The sequence below is a fragment of the Photinus pyralis genome, unplaced genomic scaffold (assembly GCF_008802855.1).
Source record: "Photinus pyralis isolate 1611_PpyrPB1 unplaced genomic scaffold, Ppyr1.3 Ppyr1.4_LG4, whole genome shotgun sequence".
Taxonomy (NCBI): Eukaryota; Metazoa; Arthropoda; class Insecta; order Coleoptera; family Lampyridae; genus Photinus; species Photinus pyralis.
This window is the reverse complement of record NW_022170511.1, coordinates 2,208,124-2,222,008: the sequence shown is the minus strand read 5'-3', so window position 1 is coordinate 2,222,008 and position 13,885 is coordinate 2,208,124. Positions and strand designations below refer to the sequence as shown.

At 35.5% G+C, this 13,885-nt stretch overlaps 2 protein-coding genes across 2 annotated transcripts; both read left to right on the top strand.

Annotated features, from left to right (window-relative positions):
* The first annotated feature begins 3,978 nt into the window (after positions 1–3,978).
* On the top strand, positions 3,979–5,286 carry LOC116167964 (nose resistant to fluoxetine protein 6-like). Its single transcript, XM_031483588.1, has 4 exons — positions 3,979–4,161; positions 4,208–4,395; positions 4,913–5,039; positions 5,089–5,286. The coding sequence occupies exons 1-4, from the start codon at positions 3,979–3,981 to the stop codon at positions 5,284–5,286; spliced, it is 696 nt and encodes a 231-aa protein (XP_031339448.1).
* A 1,549-nt stretch (positions 5,287–6,835) lies between these two features.
* LOC116167963 (nose resistant to fluoxetine protein 6-like) lies at positions 6,836–8,789 on the top strand. The gene is made up of 7 exons (XM_031483587.1): positions 6,836–7,094; positions 7,530–7,693; positions 7,743–7,951; positions 8,015–8,091; positions 8,142–8,335; positions 8,382–8,542; positions 8,594–8,789. The coding sequence occupies exons 1-7, from the start codon at positions 6,869–6,871 to the stop codon at positions 8,787–8,789; spliced, it is 1,227 nt and encodes a 408-aa protein (XP_031339447.1). The 5' UTR covers positions 6,836–6,868.
* The last annotated feature ends 5,096 nt before the right edge of the window (positions 8,790–13,885 follow it).

The following is a 13,885-nucleotide window of genomic DNA, read 5'->3' as shown; positions in this document are numbered from 1 at the left end:
TAGCGGCAAAAGAGCGCTTTTCTGCCTTATCTGTAACCAGAGCTGGGCAGAATACTTTCAAAAAGTATTTGAATACTAAATAGTAAATACTTTACACAAATCAAAGGTATTTGAATACTAAATACTTTTACGTCCAGCACAAGCGAATACTAGATACAGATACATTGAAAAGTATTCAAATACTTTAGAATGCATTCGAATACTTTCATAAGTATTCGAATACTTCCAAAAGTATTCTGATACTATCAAAGGTATTCGAATACTATAAAAAGTATTCGAATACCTTGAAAAGTATTCGAATACAGTAAAAAGTATTCAAATACTGGTCACTCAAATACATTAAAAATTTAAAATAGTATACAAGATAAAAGTCTTAATACTACTTAAAAAATCAAGTTATACTTTGTATGGGGTTAGCTTTTTTTATATTTCTATTGTTATAGACAAATTTAAGGGGAGTAAAAGCGTAATATTATTATTACATTATTATATAGGAGGTACCTACCAGGACCTTTCTTATACCAGTTATATCCTTAAGAATATGTGTACCAGTTTTCAAAGCGATCGTACGTCGTGCACATGATACGTACGCCTTTCTGACATTAATCCTAGCGATTTTGGAACAGATCCATTTTTGACCATCCTTTTGTCCGTGTGCATGATAGTTTGTTTAGAAACGTGCGATCGCTTTGAAAATTGGTACACATGGTCTTAAGGATATAAGAAAAGCCCCTATTGTTTTTAAGTTACGTAGACTATCGAGTCAAAAAGTTTCACTCCAGGATCGTTCGGTATTCAGTTGTATCGGATTTTTATATTTGATTTTGTGACAATGGAAACTTTCCCTAAACATTTCTAAATTGTTCTCAAATATTTGAATAACTTAAAAGTACTGCCTTTTTTTGAGGCCCGAAAAAAAAATTGTCTCAGATCGACCCGGAAAAAAATTTTCTTATAGAATGTGGCCCGTAGAATCCATAATTTCAAACAGTTCCAAGATTGGGCTACTAGTTCAAAAGTTACAGCCTTTTGAATTTTTTTTCGAAATTGGTTTCTAGTCTATAACTTTTGATTGAGAAGTCTGATCGAAAAAGTACGAATTGTTTTGGATTCTACGCACCAAAATTAATAAGAAAAAGTGTTTTCCCGAGAAATTTTGGTGCAGTCGATTTTTGGTAAAAAAGGAAGGTTATACACTGGCTTTTTTTGAGGCTCGAAGAAAAAATTGTCTCAGATCGACCCGGAAAAACCAGGTGTCAAATTCTTGACAGAATAGCTTCCTAGCTGAAACCAAAAATTGCCAACATATGTACGCACTTACAGACGGGAAAAATTTATTCTTTAAAAGTTGCTTAAAATGGTCTAAAACGTCAATTTTTACGCATGCATTTTGTTTGCTTTTATTAGAGGGACCTACCATCCAAATTTCGTTAAAATTGCTCCATAAATAAGAAAGTTGGATGTTGCACATGCGCAACACTATTTTTTGCGCATGCATTTTGTTTTCTTTTATTAGGAGGACCTACCATCCAAATTTCGTTTTAATTGTTCCATAAATAAGAAAATTGCATTTCTGCGCATGCGCAACACGATTTTTGCGCATGAATTTTGTTTGCTTTTATTAAAGGGACTTACCATAGAAATTTCGTTTAAATTGCTTCAGAAACAAGATCGTTGCGTTTTGCACATATGCAACACAATTTTTTGACTTTGACAATTTTTTTCTCCGTTTTTTGATAATATAACCCGGCCCAATTTTTTGTAGGTTGTACACAGGAAAATAAGGTCTTCCAAATAATAGAATAAAAATTTTAGGTTGCTATTTGAAAAAAAAAGTTCGATGCCGTTACGGCGCTCCAAAATTTTTCAAAAATCCGGCCCGTTATTTTTCTGTTCGGTATGCCTAAAACATATATACAAAATTTCAACAAAATCCGTCGAGCCGTTTTCTCAGAAAATTGCCAACAAACGTACGTACGTACGTACGTACAGACGGAAAAAAATTTTATTCTTTAAAAGTTGCTTAAAATGGTCTAAAACGTCGACATTTGATGAAATTTTGAAATGTTCAAAAAACGGCTATCGCAATTTAGCTACCTAGCACATGCTAGGAAGCTAAAAATTTTCTTATGGAATGTGACCTGTAGAATCCATAAATTCAAACAGTTCCAAGATTGGACCACTAGTTCAAAAGTTACAGCCCTTTGAATTTTTTTTCGACATTGGTTTCTAGTCTATAACCTTTTATTGAGAGGTATTGAGAAAGTACGAATAGTTTTGGATTCTACGCACCAAAATTAATAAGAAAAAGTGTTTTCCCGAGAAATTTTGGTGCAGTCGTTTTTTGGTAAAAAGGGAAGGTTATACAATGCCTTTTTTTGAGGCCCGAAGAAAAAATTGTCTCAGATCGACCCGGAAAAAAAATTTCTTATAGAATGTCGCCTGTAGAATGCATAATTTCAAACAGTTCCAAGATTGGACTACTAGTTCAAAAGTTACAGCCCTTTGAATTTTTTGTGACATTGGTTTCTAGTCTATAACTTTTGATTGAGAAGTCTGATCGAAAAAGTACGAATAGTTTTGGATTCTACGCACCAAAATTAATAAGAAAAAATGTTTTCCCGAGAAATTTTAGAGTAGTCGATTTTTGGTAAAAAAGGAAGGTTAAGTATTAAAATACTATGCGAAGTATTCAAATACTTCTCAAAGTATTCAAATACCTTGCGAAGTATTCGAATACTAAATATTTGTGAAAGTATTTGAGTTAAAAATACAAATACTGCTTCCATAAAAGTATTTAATTACAAAGTATTTGAATACTTTAAAGGATTTGAATACTAAAAAGTATTTACAAAATCGAACACTGCCCAGCTCTGTCTGTAACAGATAAAAACATAAACAAAAAAACAAGTGGGATAGTGAATAGTGCGGCACATAAATAATGTGATAGCAATGTCTAACGTTTGATACGCCTTCTTACCACAAACAATCTTGCAGTTCAAAAATTTAGACTAATAGCCACAAACCGCCCTACACCCGAAACGTCTGCTATTTAATCAACCGTTGATAAGTCGCTTTTTGCGACATGCCCTGCAATAGGCGTATTCTGAAAACACTCACGTCATTGTGCTAATCCGAGGGTTCGATCGTCAATGGTGCTAATAAGGATTTTCTAGCGTAGGTTTTATGCGTAGAACTCATTCTTGAATTGTTTCAGGCGCTTGGTTTCGCCATATGCATCCCAAATTCATGTTCCAAAAAAGATATTGAAAAGCTACCGCATCTAAACACCTCTTTGACTGTTACTTCGACTTGCCAAACGTTGGAAGATGCGCCGAAATTGGACTACAAAGCAATTATCACGATGTAAGGGCACATTTTGAAGTAAGTACTTTCATTTAATGCAATTGTAGAGTTCTGTTTGGACTTTTTGGGCTGTTAATAGTAGGATCAACAGCATATGATTGCTATTTGCGTTATTACACGATAGGTAAGGTAGTTAAAGTGGCAATAGTTAACTTAATACCCACATATAGGAACGAACAGAACATGGTTACTATCATATTCCATTCTTAAAAATGGAAAAAAGTTATTTACAGTTACAGATAGCACGAAGAATGTTACATGTGTGAATGGTATTCGAGTATTAGCCATGACATGGACTGTTTACAGTCACTTCCATCTGTGGGTGACGTCGTTTCCGAAAACCAATAATGATTACGTTGAGGAAGTACGACAGAGTGCAATACACTCATTTGTGATCGGTTCATCTTTTAGATCTGGACAACTATACGAGGTAGTTACGTGACGGGTTCCAGCGTTAACGTTGACACATTCCTGGTCTTGTCTGGTTCCTTAATTTCCTATAACTTTATGACGGGAACAAAAAACAAACTGAACACCATTAAAAAAGTATTTCGCCATTATTTCCTCCACTATACTAGGTATCACTATCGCTAAATTGTTTAATTGTACTAAATGCCATGCGTTAGGCTAACCCCATCTTTCGCGACCATTTTGCTTTTCTACGTCTGCTTACTGAAGTACTTTAATACTGGTCCAATATGGCCCGATCTCATACAGGAGACTACAAAGATGTGCAAACAGTCTTGGTGGCAAAATCTTTTATACATCCAAAACTACGATGACCTATTTAACTTGGTAAGCACGCTAATCTTATTTCAGGTTATTATGACATCAATTTCAGTGCATTCCAGAAGCATGGTATCTTGCAGTTGATATGCAATTGTTCCTAATCGCACCTGTTCTGCTCTTAGGATTAAGAAAATGGCCAAGGATTGCGTTACTTGCTTTAACGGCGTTGATCCTTTTAAGCATCGCCAGTTGTTCCATAACAAGCTGGGTCTTTGACATTCAGAGGACGGGAGTGTATCCGTAAGTATGACTTCATGATATGACCACTTAAAAAATGGTATCTCTCTGATTGAATGTTTTTCTAGTGCATTTTGCTAATGGTGGAATTTAGGGGTACATAGTATTTGTAGAGTGGCAAATGGACACTAAACCACCCACATTAACACCTGTCCAGCTACAACTTTACAACCACCCAGACTGACTGTCTTGCACCCAAAATGCTAACAATTTCGTTTGCTATGCCTATTAGCTACACAAATTCACGACCGGCTCCCCTTCACGTCTAACTTCAATATGCGTCTTCGATAAACTAACACCTGTGCTTACTTCGGCTTATCTTCAAATTAATTAGCTTCCGCGGAGCGATCACAAACGTCTTATCGCAAGACCGGATTTAAATGAGATCAATGGGTTTGGAAAGATGCGAACCTTGATTTGCCTGGTTTACCAAGCGAATAATGTTTATTTTCAATAACGGCCGAATGCCGCGCAAGAGGTTCGAACGAGTTATGAAATCAATGAAGCTTTTTATTTTCAGATCCCCCGCCATGAAGTTCTACTATACTGCAACTCATGCTAGAGCATCGCCTTGGCTTCTAGGTTTTATATTGGGGTATATTATGAGTAAATATTCTAAAGAAAAAGGTCCTCCCAATATTGATTATGTAATGACAACGAATATGCGAAGCACATATACTAATTGCGTATTTCTAGAGGGCTGCGCTAATAACATGGATGCTAGCACTGGTGGTATTCGGTGTATGCGTTTTTGTAGGGTCTGATGAAAACTTTGCTTCGCATGAGCGGATAAATAACTTATTTTACAATTCCTTTCGACGCCCCGCATGGGCGTTGGCGATGTGTTGGGTGATATTTAGTTGCCATTTTGGATTTGGAGGTAATGTGACCTAGAGAAAGAACAGCTTTCCTTAGAAATTAAGAAAGATGGTGTAGCATTTCGGTCCTTTACATTATTACAAAACTTTTACACTGATCTCTGTTTTGCCTTAGGTATAATTAACAGCATACTTTCCATGCACGTATTCAACATAATGTCGAAGATGATGTTTTCTTTGTATATGACGCATGTTTTGACAGGTGTAATTATATATGGCGACATGAGAGTTCCACTTTCTATAAACTCCAAGTTCATGGTGGGTATAACTAATTATGGCATTCGATTGTGGCATTAATAAAGTAATCTTAGTTTCAGGCATTTTTTGGTTTGTACATGTATAGCTTGTTTGCAGCGATAATTTTGACGTTGGCAATTGAGTTACCAATTCAGGAGCTAAGCACACGCCTGGTTGCAAGCCGAAAAAGTAAACCTTATGTAAAGGAAAACTTCATAACAACCGTTTTTTAGAAACAAAACCTGAAAATGGGTCAAACGGCAGAATATAGTTCAATCCATTTTACTTGCATACATACCTACACTTTTGGTTGGCAGTGGAGCCCTCCCTACCCATGCAAATTACTTGATGGAGGCATCATCTGGCGCACAATGGATCCGTAATTTGACAAACAAGGGTGTAGACGTAGTTTTTTAACATTAACATGAACAGATCATTCGCAAAAAACTGTAATTTTATTCTACTCTTTCAATATATGTATACTTTTAGTTTGATCGTAGATTCTTCCTATACACTTTGTACGTACTTGTACAATTCTTTTTATCTGCCTTTATACTAGTCACCACGTGCGGAGCTTACTATATGGAATCAGTGTAACGGTGGCCGCATGGGATTGCAGCCTGCGATTATTAATCAAAGTTTAATTGTTGATCTTTATTTTTGTTCTTCTGGAAAAATTATTTCCACGCAACACCCAGAAACATAGAAATACAATAAACTCGGTAACATGGCTACCATCAGAATGGCTATTCCCTCCAAATTTACGTTGATATATGGCGTCTAAATCTACCCTTCGAACGGTTCAACTGGGTCACCTTTTGTTTTTGATTTGAAAATGGAAATTCGTTTATTGAAGCTAAACTCTAGATCATAGCAGAATGAGGCGAACTCCTAAGTGCACGATGTTTCATAATCCACTCGCCGAGTGAACTTGAATTGTATTCATTGCACACAACGTTGTTTATTTTTCATTTGCCTATTATATGCTAATTATATCTGTTATATGAGATATACAAAGCAGCCTATGACGCCCGAGGGCATAATGGATTGTCATTTCATTATGCCCTCAAACGGCCTGTCAAATATATTGACGGTTTTATACTAGGTAAAAAAAATGTGATTTCTTCGGAGGTTTTTAGATTTCAAGCGTCCTGGGACCGCTGGATGCCTTTTTTTCTAGTTGACACGTTTTAATGATAAACTTAAATCCTACCATAAACGCCACTGACGCAAATTGCCACATGTCCTAACGTGTAAATCCTAAATCTTAAATTAAACCGGCTTACGTGTGGTTTCGTTACACGATACTCATAACCGCTTAGTGTAAATGTACGGTGTCAGTTTGTAATCCACCTTTAACCATGTACCCGTTTAGCTATATGATATTTGTGACTTTGTTTCTCTTTCCAAGAGATAATTATGGCCAAATCCAATCTATTTTGGATGGAAGCATTAATATAAGAAAGTTGCTTTTCAGTAGTGAAGACCCCAATACAACAAGATCATATCCTGTATCTGAAAAATGTTCTAACTATTTGCAGTTGTTTTCGACAGCTGTGTTAGAGAAGGAAATATGGGCACTAGAGAGTGAGTACTACATCTCCCATCATTCTTTGTGAAACCATATCTATAAGCATCTCAATTATTGTATCGGTACAAAAATGTGGGTCATGCGGGTGTCATTAAAAAAGAGACCAAGGTAATTCGCTCAGGCAGCATGTCAATAAGATAACTGGCTATCTAATCCTCCCCCTAATTGTTTTATTTCGAAAATCATAAAGGATACGTTACGATAAGCGTGTCTACTCAGATCCGGTTTCTCATGTTACCGTTAACTCTATGGGAAGGTTTCCATGGGAGCAAGTGTCTGCATCCAAAAAAAACTGATAGTCACTAACTAGTGTTATAATCCGTAACACATAAAATGCCATCAATTTATTGATTGCAGGAAAGAGCACAAAGCTACCCTACTAAAAAAACTAAACCAAAATTGTACCATTTGTAAGATCATAACTTCCTTAGTGTTGGATGCGTCTTCTGGTGTACAGTCGGGTATACTCAAAGGTAACCTGGTTAATTTTGGATCATACGATGAATGCATCAATATCAATGCCCACACGCGTCTTGGAGTAGTTAACGGAAAATACTGTCGCGTCGAGGTGAAGATCAACTCCCAAACGGCCCCGGTAAGTCACATCATATTGCTCTTTAGTTATAATCTTTAATTTTACATAGGACGGACTTGAGCTTGATTTCGTTCTAAAATCTTATAAAACTTTTAATGCTCCCACACCATCTTTGGCCGTTTGCGTTCCAGACGCTTGCTCGGAGAAAGACGTAGAGAATTTGCTTCGAGCAATGAAGATGGATCCCCTAGTTAAGGAGGGAGCATGTAAGACTCAGTACACAAAACCTCCTCTTGACTACAAAGGAAAAGCTTTACTGTACGTACTGACATAGACTCTTATGTTACTGATGAAATAAACTTGCAATAACGTATGATTTAGATTCTTTCTTGGAGCTTGCATTTTTCTAACCATAGTGTCAACGGCAATTGATTGTGTCCAACGTTATAATGGGAAACGTAAGCAGATGATTTTGGGTAAAGGATTGCGCTAAGAGTACGTTTTTCAGCTTCGTCGAACTCTATAGTAATGTCGTTTTCCACTTTGAATAATGCAAAGAGAATTTTTCAAGTAAGTTATAGTGGCAAAAGAATTCATTGTTTGGATGGCATTAAAGCAATCAGTACGGCAATGATTGTATGGGGACATGTCTACTTTTTCAGTTATCGATTTCCTACAAGTAATTCACTTCAAGTTTCGCAGGTTAGAGTGATGGTAGATAGTGATTGATCTTATGATGTGATTGCAGGAGGCGAGAGGGATTCAAGGTGTACCTCTTGTTCTGGCACTGTCGAATGTAGACACATTTTTGTTTATATCAGGTGCGCTTATATCGTATGGTATTATTTCAGACGCAAGGAAGGGTTTAAAATTCAACATTCGCAATTTCTACTTGCACAGAATATTACGGTTTGATTCTACGTGACAAGAAGACGTCGAATTGAATGCGTCGAGTTTTAGATTAACGCCGTGTCTAGTCATAATTGTGTTATTCTCCACTCTCCTCATGGAGCAAGTGATACATGGTCCAGATCCTAATCGGTGGATTAGGGTAGAGATTGATCGATGTGAACGTTACTGGTGGTCTACCCTTCTCCATATACAGAACTATGTGAATCCTTCAGGAATGGTGAGTAATGTGTCGTTAAAAATGTAAATCTATACATTTCACCAGTCTTTTTCTCATTTCTAAACCCAATTACTGTTAAGCACCACTCACTTATTCCTTGGCCATTCCAATTCTTATCAGTAACTCCTTTTCACTCAACCAATCGTCTGATATTACTGTGTCTGGGGATTTATTGTTTTTACGTGTTCCAATTTCTCTTCCCTTACATCCATTACTTACTCTGCTTCAACTGCCATTACCTTCGACTTGGTGTGGTTAAATCTCAATCCAAACGTGTCTTCCATTTCATCCAATTCCCTCGCCTTTTCAGCAAATATGATCATAATCATCAGCAAACCTGACCGAACTTACATTTCTTCCACCTATTTTTTCTCCCTTATTCCTTTCCCAGCATTTCTCCATATAGATATTAAAAAAGTTGGTGAAAACAACATCCCTGCGTATCTTCTTTTTCTAATCCAGACATTCAGTCATCATCTTATTACCCGCCTGTAGTGCCAACCTTGCTTTGTCTAAAAATTGCTGAAATCCTTGGTTCCCAAACCCCTTCGCAATCCAAATTGGTCTTCTCCCACTACCCCCTCAACCTTCTATCCAACACCCGCAACAGCTATAACACTGATGGTTCTGTGTTCCTCGCATTTCTATGTTCCCTTCTTTTTCTGAAGCGATATTATAACGTTTCTACGAAAGTCTTCACTCCCGGAAGGTTATACACTGTCTTTTTTTGAGGCCCGAAAAAAAATTGTCCCAGATCGACCGGGAATAAGATTTTCTTATAGAATGTGGCCTGTAGAATCCATAATTTTAAACAGTTCCAAGATTGAGCTACTAGTTCAAAAGTTACAGCCCTTTGAATTTTCTTTCGAAATTGGTTTCTAGTCTATAACTTTTGATTGAGAAGTCTGATCGAAAAAGTACGAATTGTTATGGATTCTACGTCCCAAAATTAATAAGAAAAAGTGTTTTCCCGAGAAATTTTGGTGCAGCCGATTTTTGGTAAAAAAGGAAGGTCTTTTTTTGAGCCCCGAAAAAAAAATTGTCCCAGATCGACCAGGAAAAAGATTTTCTTATAGAATGTGGCCTGTAGAATCCATAATTTTAAACAGTTCCAAGATTGAGCTACTAGTTCAAAAGTTACAGCCCTTTGAATTTTCTTTCAAAATTGTTCTTGTAAATCTCATCACACAAATCCCTCAGTATCCTCATTCGTTCTTCCTCTGAATCCTCTTCTAAACAGTTCTACCAGTATCTCGTATATCCCAGCAACCCCACCATCCTTCATACCTCTTATAGCCGCCTATAGTTCTGACGGCAAAATACTCCCACACCTGTAAGAGATAGTTTTAGTAACTTATAAATTGAGCAAGCCTAAAGCATTCGGAAATTTACTATTCAAGGGCAGTTTAAGGGTTGTTTTTACATTATTTAAACATAATCTATCAACGAAATAAAAATGTTCACTGTATTTATTACGAAAGTTCCCACCTCCGCACTCTAAGTATGCTGTAAGTTATAGCTTGAATTACTTAAAATATTTGGCAAGCTTAAAGCATACGGAAATTTATTATTCCAAGGCAGTTTAAGGGTTGTTTATACATTTTTAAACATAATCTATCAGCGAAATAAAAATGTTCACTGTATTACGAGAGTTACCACCCCCGCACTCTAAGTATGCTGTAAGTTATAGTTTGAATTACTTAAAATATTTGGCAAGCTTAAAGCGTTCGGAAATTTATTATTCAAAGGCAGTTTAAGGGTTGTTTATACATTATTTAAACATAATCCATCAACGACATAATAATGTTCACTGTATTACGAAAGATACAACCCCCGCACTCTAAGTATGCTGTAAGTTATAGTTTGAATTACTTAAAATACTTGGCAAGCCTAAAGCATACAGAAAATTATTATTCAAGGGCAGTTTAAGGGTTGTTTATACATTATTTAAACATAATCTATCATAAAAATAATAATATTCACTGTATTACGAAAGTTACAACCCCCGCACTCTATGTATACTGTAAGCTTTAGTTTGAATAACTTAAAAAATTGAGCAAGCCTAAAGAATACGGAAATTTATTATTCAAAGGCAGTTTAAGGGTTGTTTTTACATTATTTAAACATAATCTATCAGCGAAATAAAAATGTTCACTGTATTACGAAAGTTACTACCCCCGCACTCTAAGTATGCTGTAAGTTATAGTTTGAATTACTTAAAATATTTGGCAAGCTTAAAGCATACGGAAATTTATTATTGAAGGGCAGTTTAAGGGTTGTTTATACATTATTTAAACATAATCTATCACGAAATAAAAATGTTCACTGTATGACGAAAATTACAACCCCCGCATTCTAAGTATTCTATAAGTTATAGTGTGAATTACTTAAAATATTTGGCAAGCTTAAAGCATACGGAAATTTATTATTGAAGGGCAGTTTAAGGGTTGTTTATACATTATTTAAACATAATCTATCAACGAAATAAAAATGTTCACTGTATTAAGAAAGTTACTACCCCCGCAGTCTAAGTATGCTGTAAGTTATAGTTTGAATTACTTAAAATATTTGGCAAGCTTAAAGCATTCGGAAATTTATTATTCAAGGGCAGTTTAAGGGTTGTTTTTACATTATTTAAACATAATCTATCAGCGAAATAAAAATGTCCACTGTATTACGAAAGTTACTACCCCCGCACTCTAAGTATGCTGTAAGTTATAGTTTGAATTACTTAAAATACCTGGCAAGGTTAAATCATACGGAAATTTATTATTCAAGGGCAGTTTAAGGGTTGTTTATACATTATTTAAACATAATCTATCAGCGAAATGAAAATGTTCACTGTATTACGAAAGTTACCACCCCCGCACTCTAAGTATGCTATAAGTTATAGTGTGAATTACTTAAAATATTTGGCAAGTTTAAAGCATACGGAAATTTATTATTAAAGGGCAGTTTAAGGGTTATTTATACAATATTTAAACATAATCTATCAACGAAATATAAATGTTCACTGTATTACGAAAATTACAACCCCCGCATTCTAAGTATTCTAAAAGTTATAGTGTGAATTACTTAAAATATTTGGCAAGCTTAAAGCATACGGAAATTTATTATTGAAGGGCAGTTTAAGGGTTGTTTATACATTATTTAAACATAATCTATCAACGAAATAAAAATGTTCACTGTATTACGAAAATTACAACCCCCGCATTCTAAGTATTCTATAAGTTATAGTGTGAATTACTTAAAATATTTGGCAAGCTTAAAGCATACGGAAATTTATTATTGAAGGGCAGTTTAAGGGTTGTTTATACTTTATTTAAACATAATTTATCCACTAAATAAAAATGTTCACTGTATTACGAAAATTACAACCCCCGCATTCTAAGTATTCTAAAAGTTATAGTGTGAATTACTTAAAATATTTGGCAAGTTCAAAGCACACGGAAATTTATTATTAAAGGGCAGTTTAAGGGTTGTTTATACAATATTTAAACATAATCTATCAACGAAATAAAAATGTTCACTGTATTACGAAAATTGCAACCCCCGCATTCTAAGTATTTTCTAAGTTATAGTGTGAATTACTTAAAATACTTGGCAAGCTTAAAGCATACGGAAATTTATTATTCAAGGACAGTTTAAGAGTTGTTTATACATTTTTACATGCGGCCAGGTAACACCCTGTATAATGCGTCTTTTTCTAGCAAAGGCCAAATGGGTGAAATTTCTGTTACAATTTGTATTAAACCCATTGGCTGCGAGTGAAGATGAATAAGGAACAAGAAGAAGGTAGTAATGGTAGCAGGATACAAAAAGGAAATAAAACCCCATTGGAGATTATTTAGAAATAAAGAGCATTTATGAGAAGAAAAGCAAATGTTCCAGGTTTTATTTGTTGCAAGACATAGAGAATTTAAGAGCTGTGATTGCTAGAATTCAGTTTAGCTACTTAGCAATTTTAATGAGCTATGCTTCTTATTATTGTAAACGTTTAGGATCATTACAAAAATAATAGAAAACTGTTAATAAGCAAGAGTGAATCTGGAAAACCAAAAATCATACAGTTAGCAGAACAGAAATCAATATTTGTGCAAGTGAACCCCCAGTACAGTTAAAAATTAGGGCTAAAACCAGAAACCAAGTTACTCTTACGTTCTTTTGAAGCTTTTTTCGTAAGTGTACTGGAATTCTCAGGTTGCGCTCTGTATTAAATTGGTCTCACTCTCAATTCCTGCTATTCCCCTAAATTCTTTGTTCATTTTTAAGTGTCCGCTCTCTATTTCTTTCAACTTTCCCCTTAAATCCTTTGCGAAGAGAAGATAGGAAAGACAACATCGTGGGACCGTACGGTTTAGGAAGAGAAATGAATGGGTCACAGAGGAAATTTTAGAACTAATGGTCGAAAGGAGAAAATATAAAAAAGCTTCAAGTCAGCATGGTAGGGATAAATATAAAAAATTAAAAAACAAGGTAAGATAAGATCTAGGATAGCGCAGGCTAAAAAAGCATTTGAACAAAAGCGGGACATGCTAAGATCCGGGATAAATATAGGGATTAGGAAAAGGCTGATAAAAGCGTACATATGGAGTGTAGCTCCTATACGGGTGCGAAACATGGACGATACGCAGGGAAGACAAAAGTAGGATAGAAGCATTCGAAATGTGGTCTTATAGAAGGATAGTGAGGATTAGCTGGATGGATGGTGAAACAAGCGGAGCAGTCTTGGAGCTAGTACAGGAAAAGAGGGAAATGTGGAAAATCGTACAGAGGACGAGGTAAAATGATAGGGCACGATTAGTACAGCTATAGATGGTCGATCAGAGGGCAAGAAATGTGTAGTACGACAGAGGCTTAGATACACAGACCAAATAGTTAAAGATGTAGGCAAGGGCAGTTATGTAGAAATGAAAATATTAATGCAGGATAGGAAAGGGTGGAGGACTGGGTCCAACCAATCCTAAGATTGCGGACTGCAAGAAGAAGATGATCAAGGATCTAATGGTAATTCAGTACTTCAGTTTTTCAAAAAAAATGTAACCAAGCTTTCATTGAAAGAAAAAGAGATGAATACTTGGACAGACTCGTGTATTTTATCCAAAAAGCATTTTTGGTCCTAT

What these genes read in the sequence shown, in the direction of transcription:
- LOC116167963 (XM_031483587.1), top strand. Translation starts at nt 6,869, where the DNA reads ATGTACCCGTTTAGCTATATGATATTTGTGACTTTGTTTCTCTTTCCA. An exon ending in TACAAAGGAAAAGCTTTACT is followed by an intron (nt 7,952 to 8,014) that starts GTACGTACTGAC and finishes CGTATGATTTAG; the next exon opens with ATTCTTTCTTGGAGCTTGCA. An exon ending in CCAACGTTATAATGGGAAAC is followed by an intron (nt 8,092 to 8,141) that starts GTAAGCAGATGA and finishes TACGTTTTTCAG; the next exon opens with CTTCGTCGAACTCTATAGTA.
- LOC116167964 (XM_031483588.1), top strand. Translation starts at nt 3,979, where the DNA reads ATGCCATGCGTTAGGCTAACCCCATCTTTCGCGACCATTTTGCTTTTC. An exon ending in ACGATGACCTATTTAACTTG is followed by an intron (nt 4,162 to 4,207) that starts GTAAGCACGCTA and finishes CATCAATTTCAG; the next exon opens with TGCATTCCAGAAGCATGGTA. An exon ending in GTCCTCCCAATATTGATTAT is followed by an intron (nt 5,040 to 5,088) that starts GTAATGACAACG and finishes GCGTATTTCTAG; the next exon opens with AGGGCTGCGCTAATAACATG.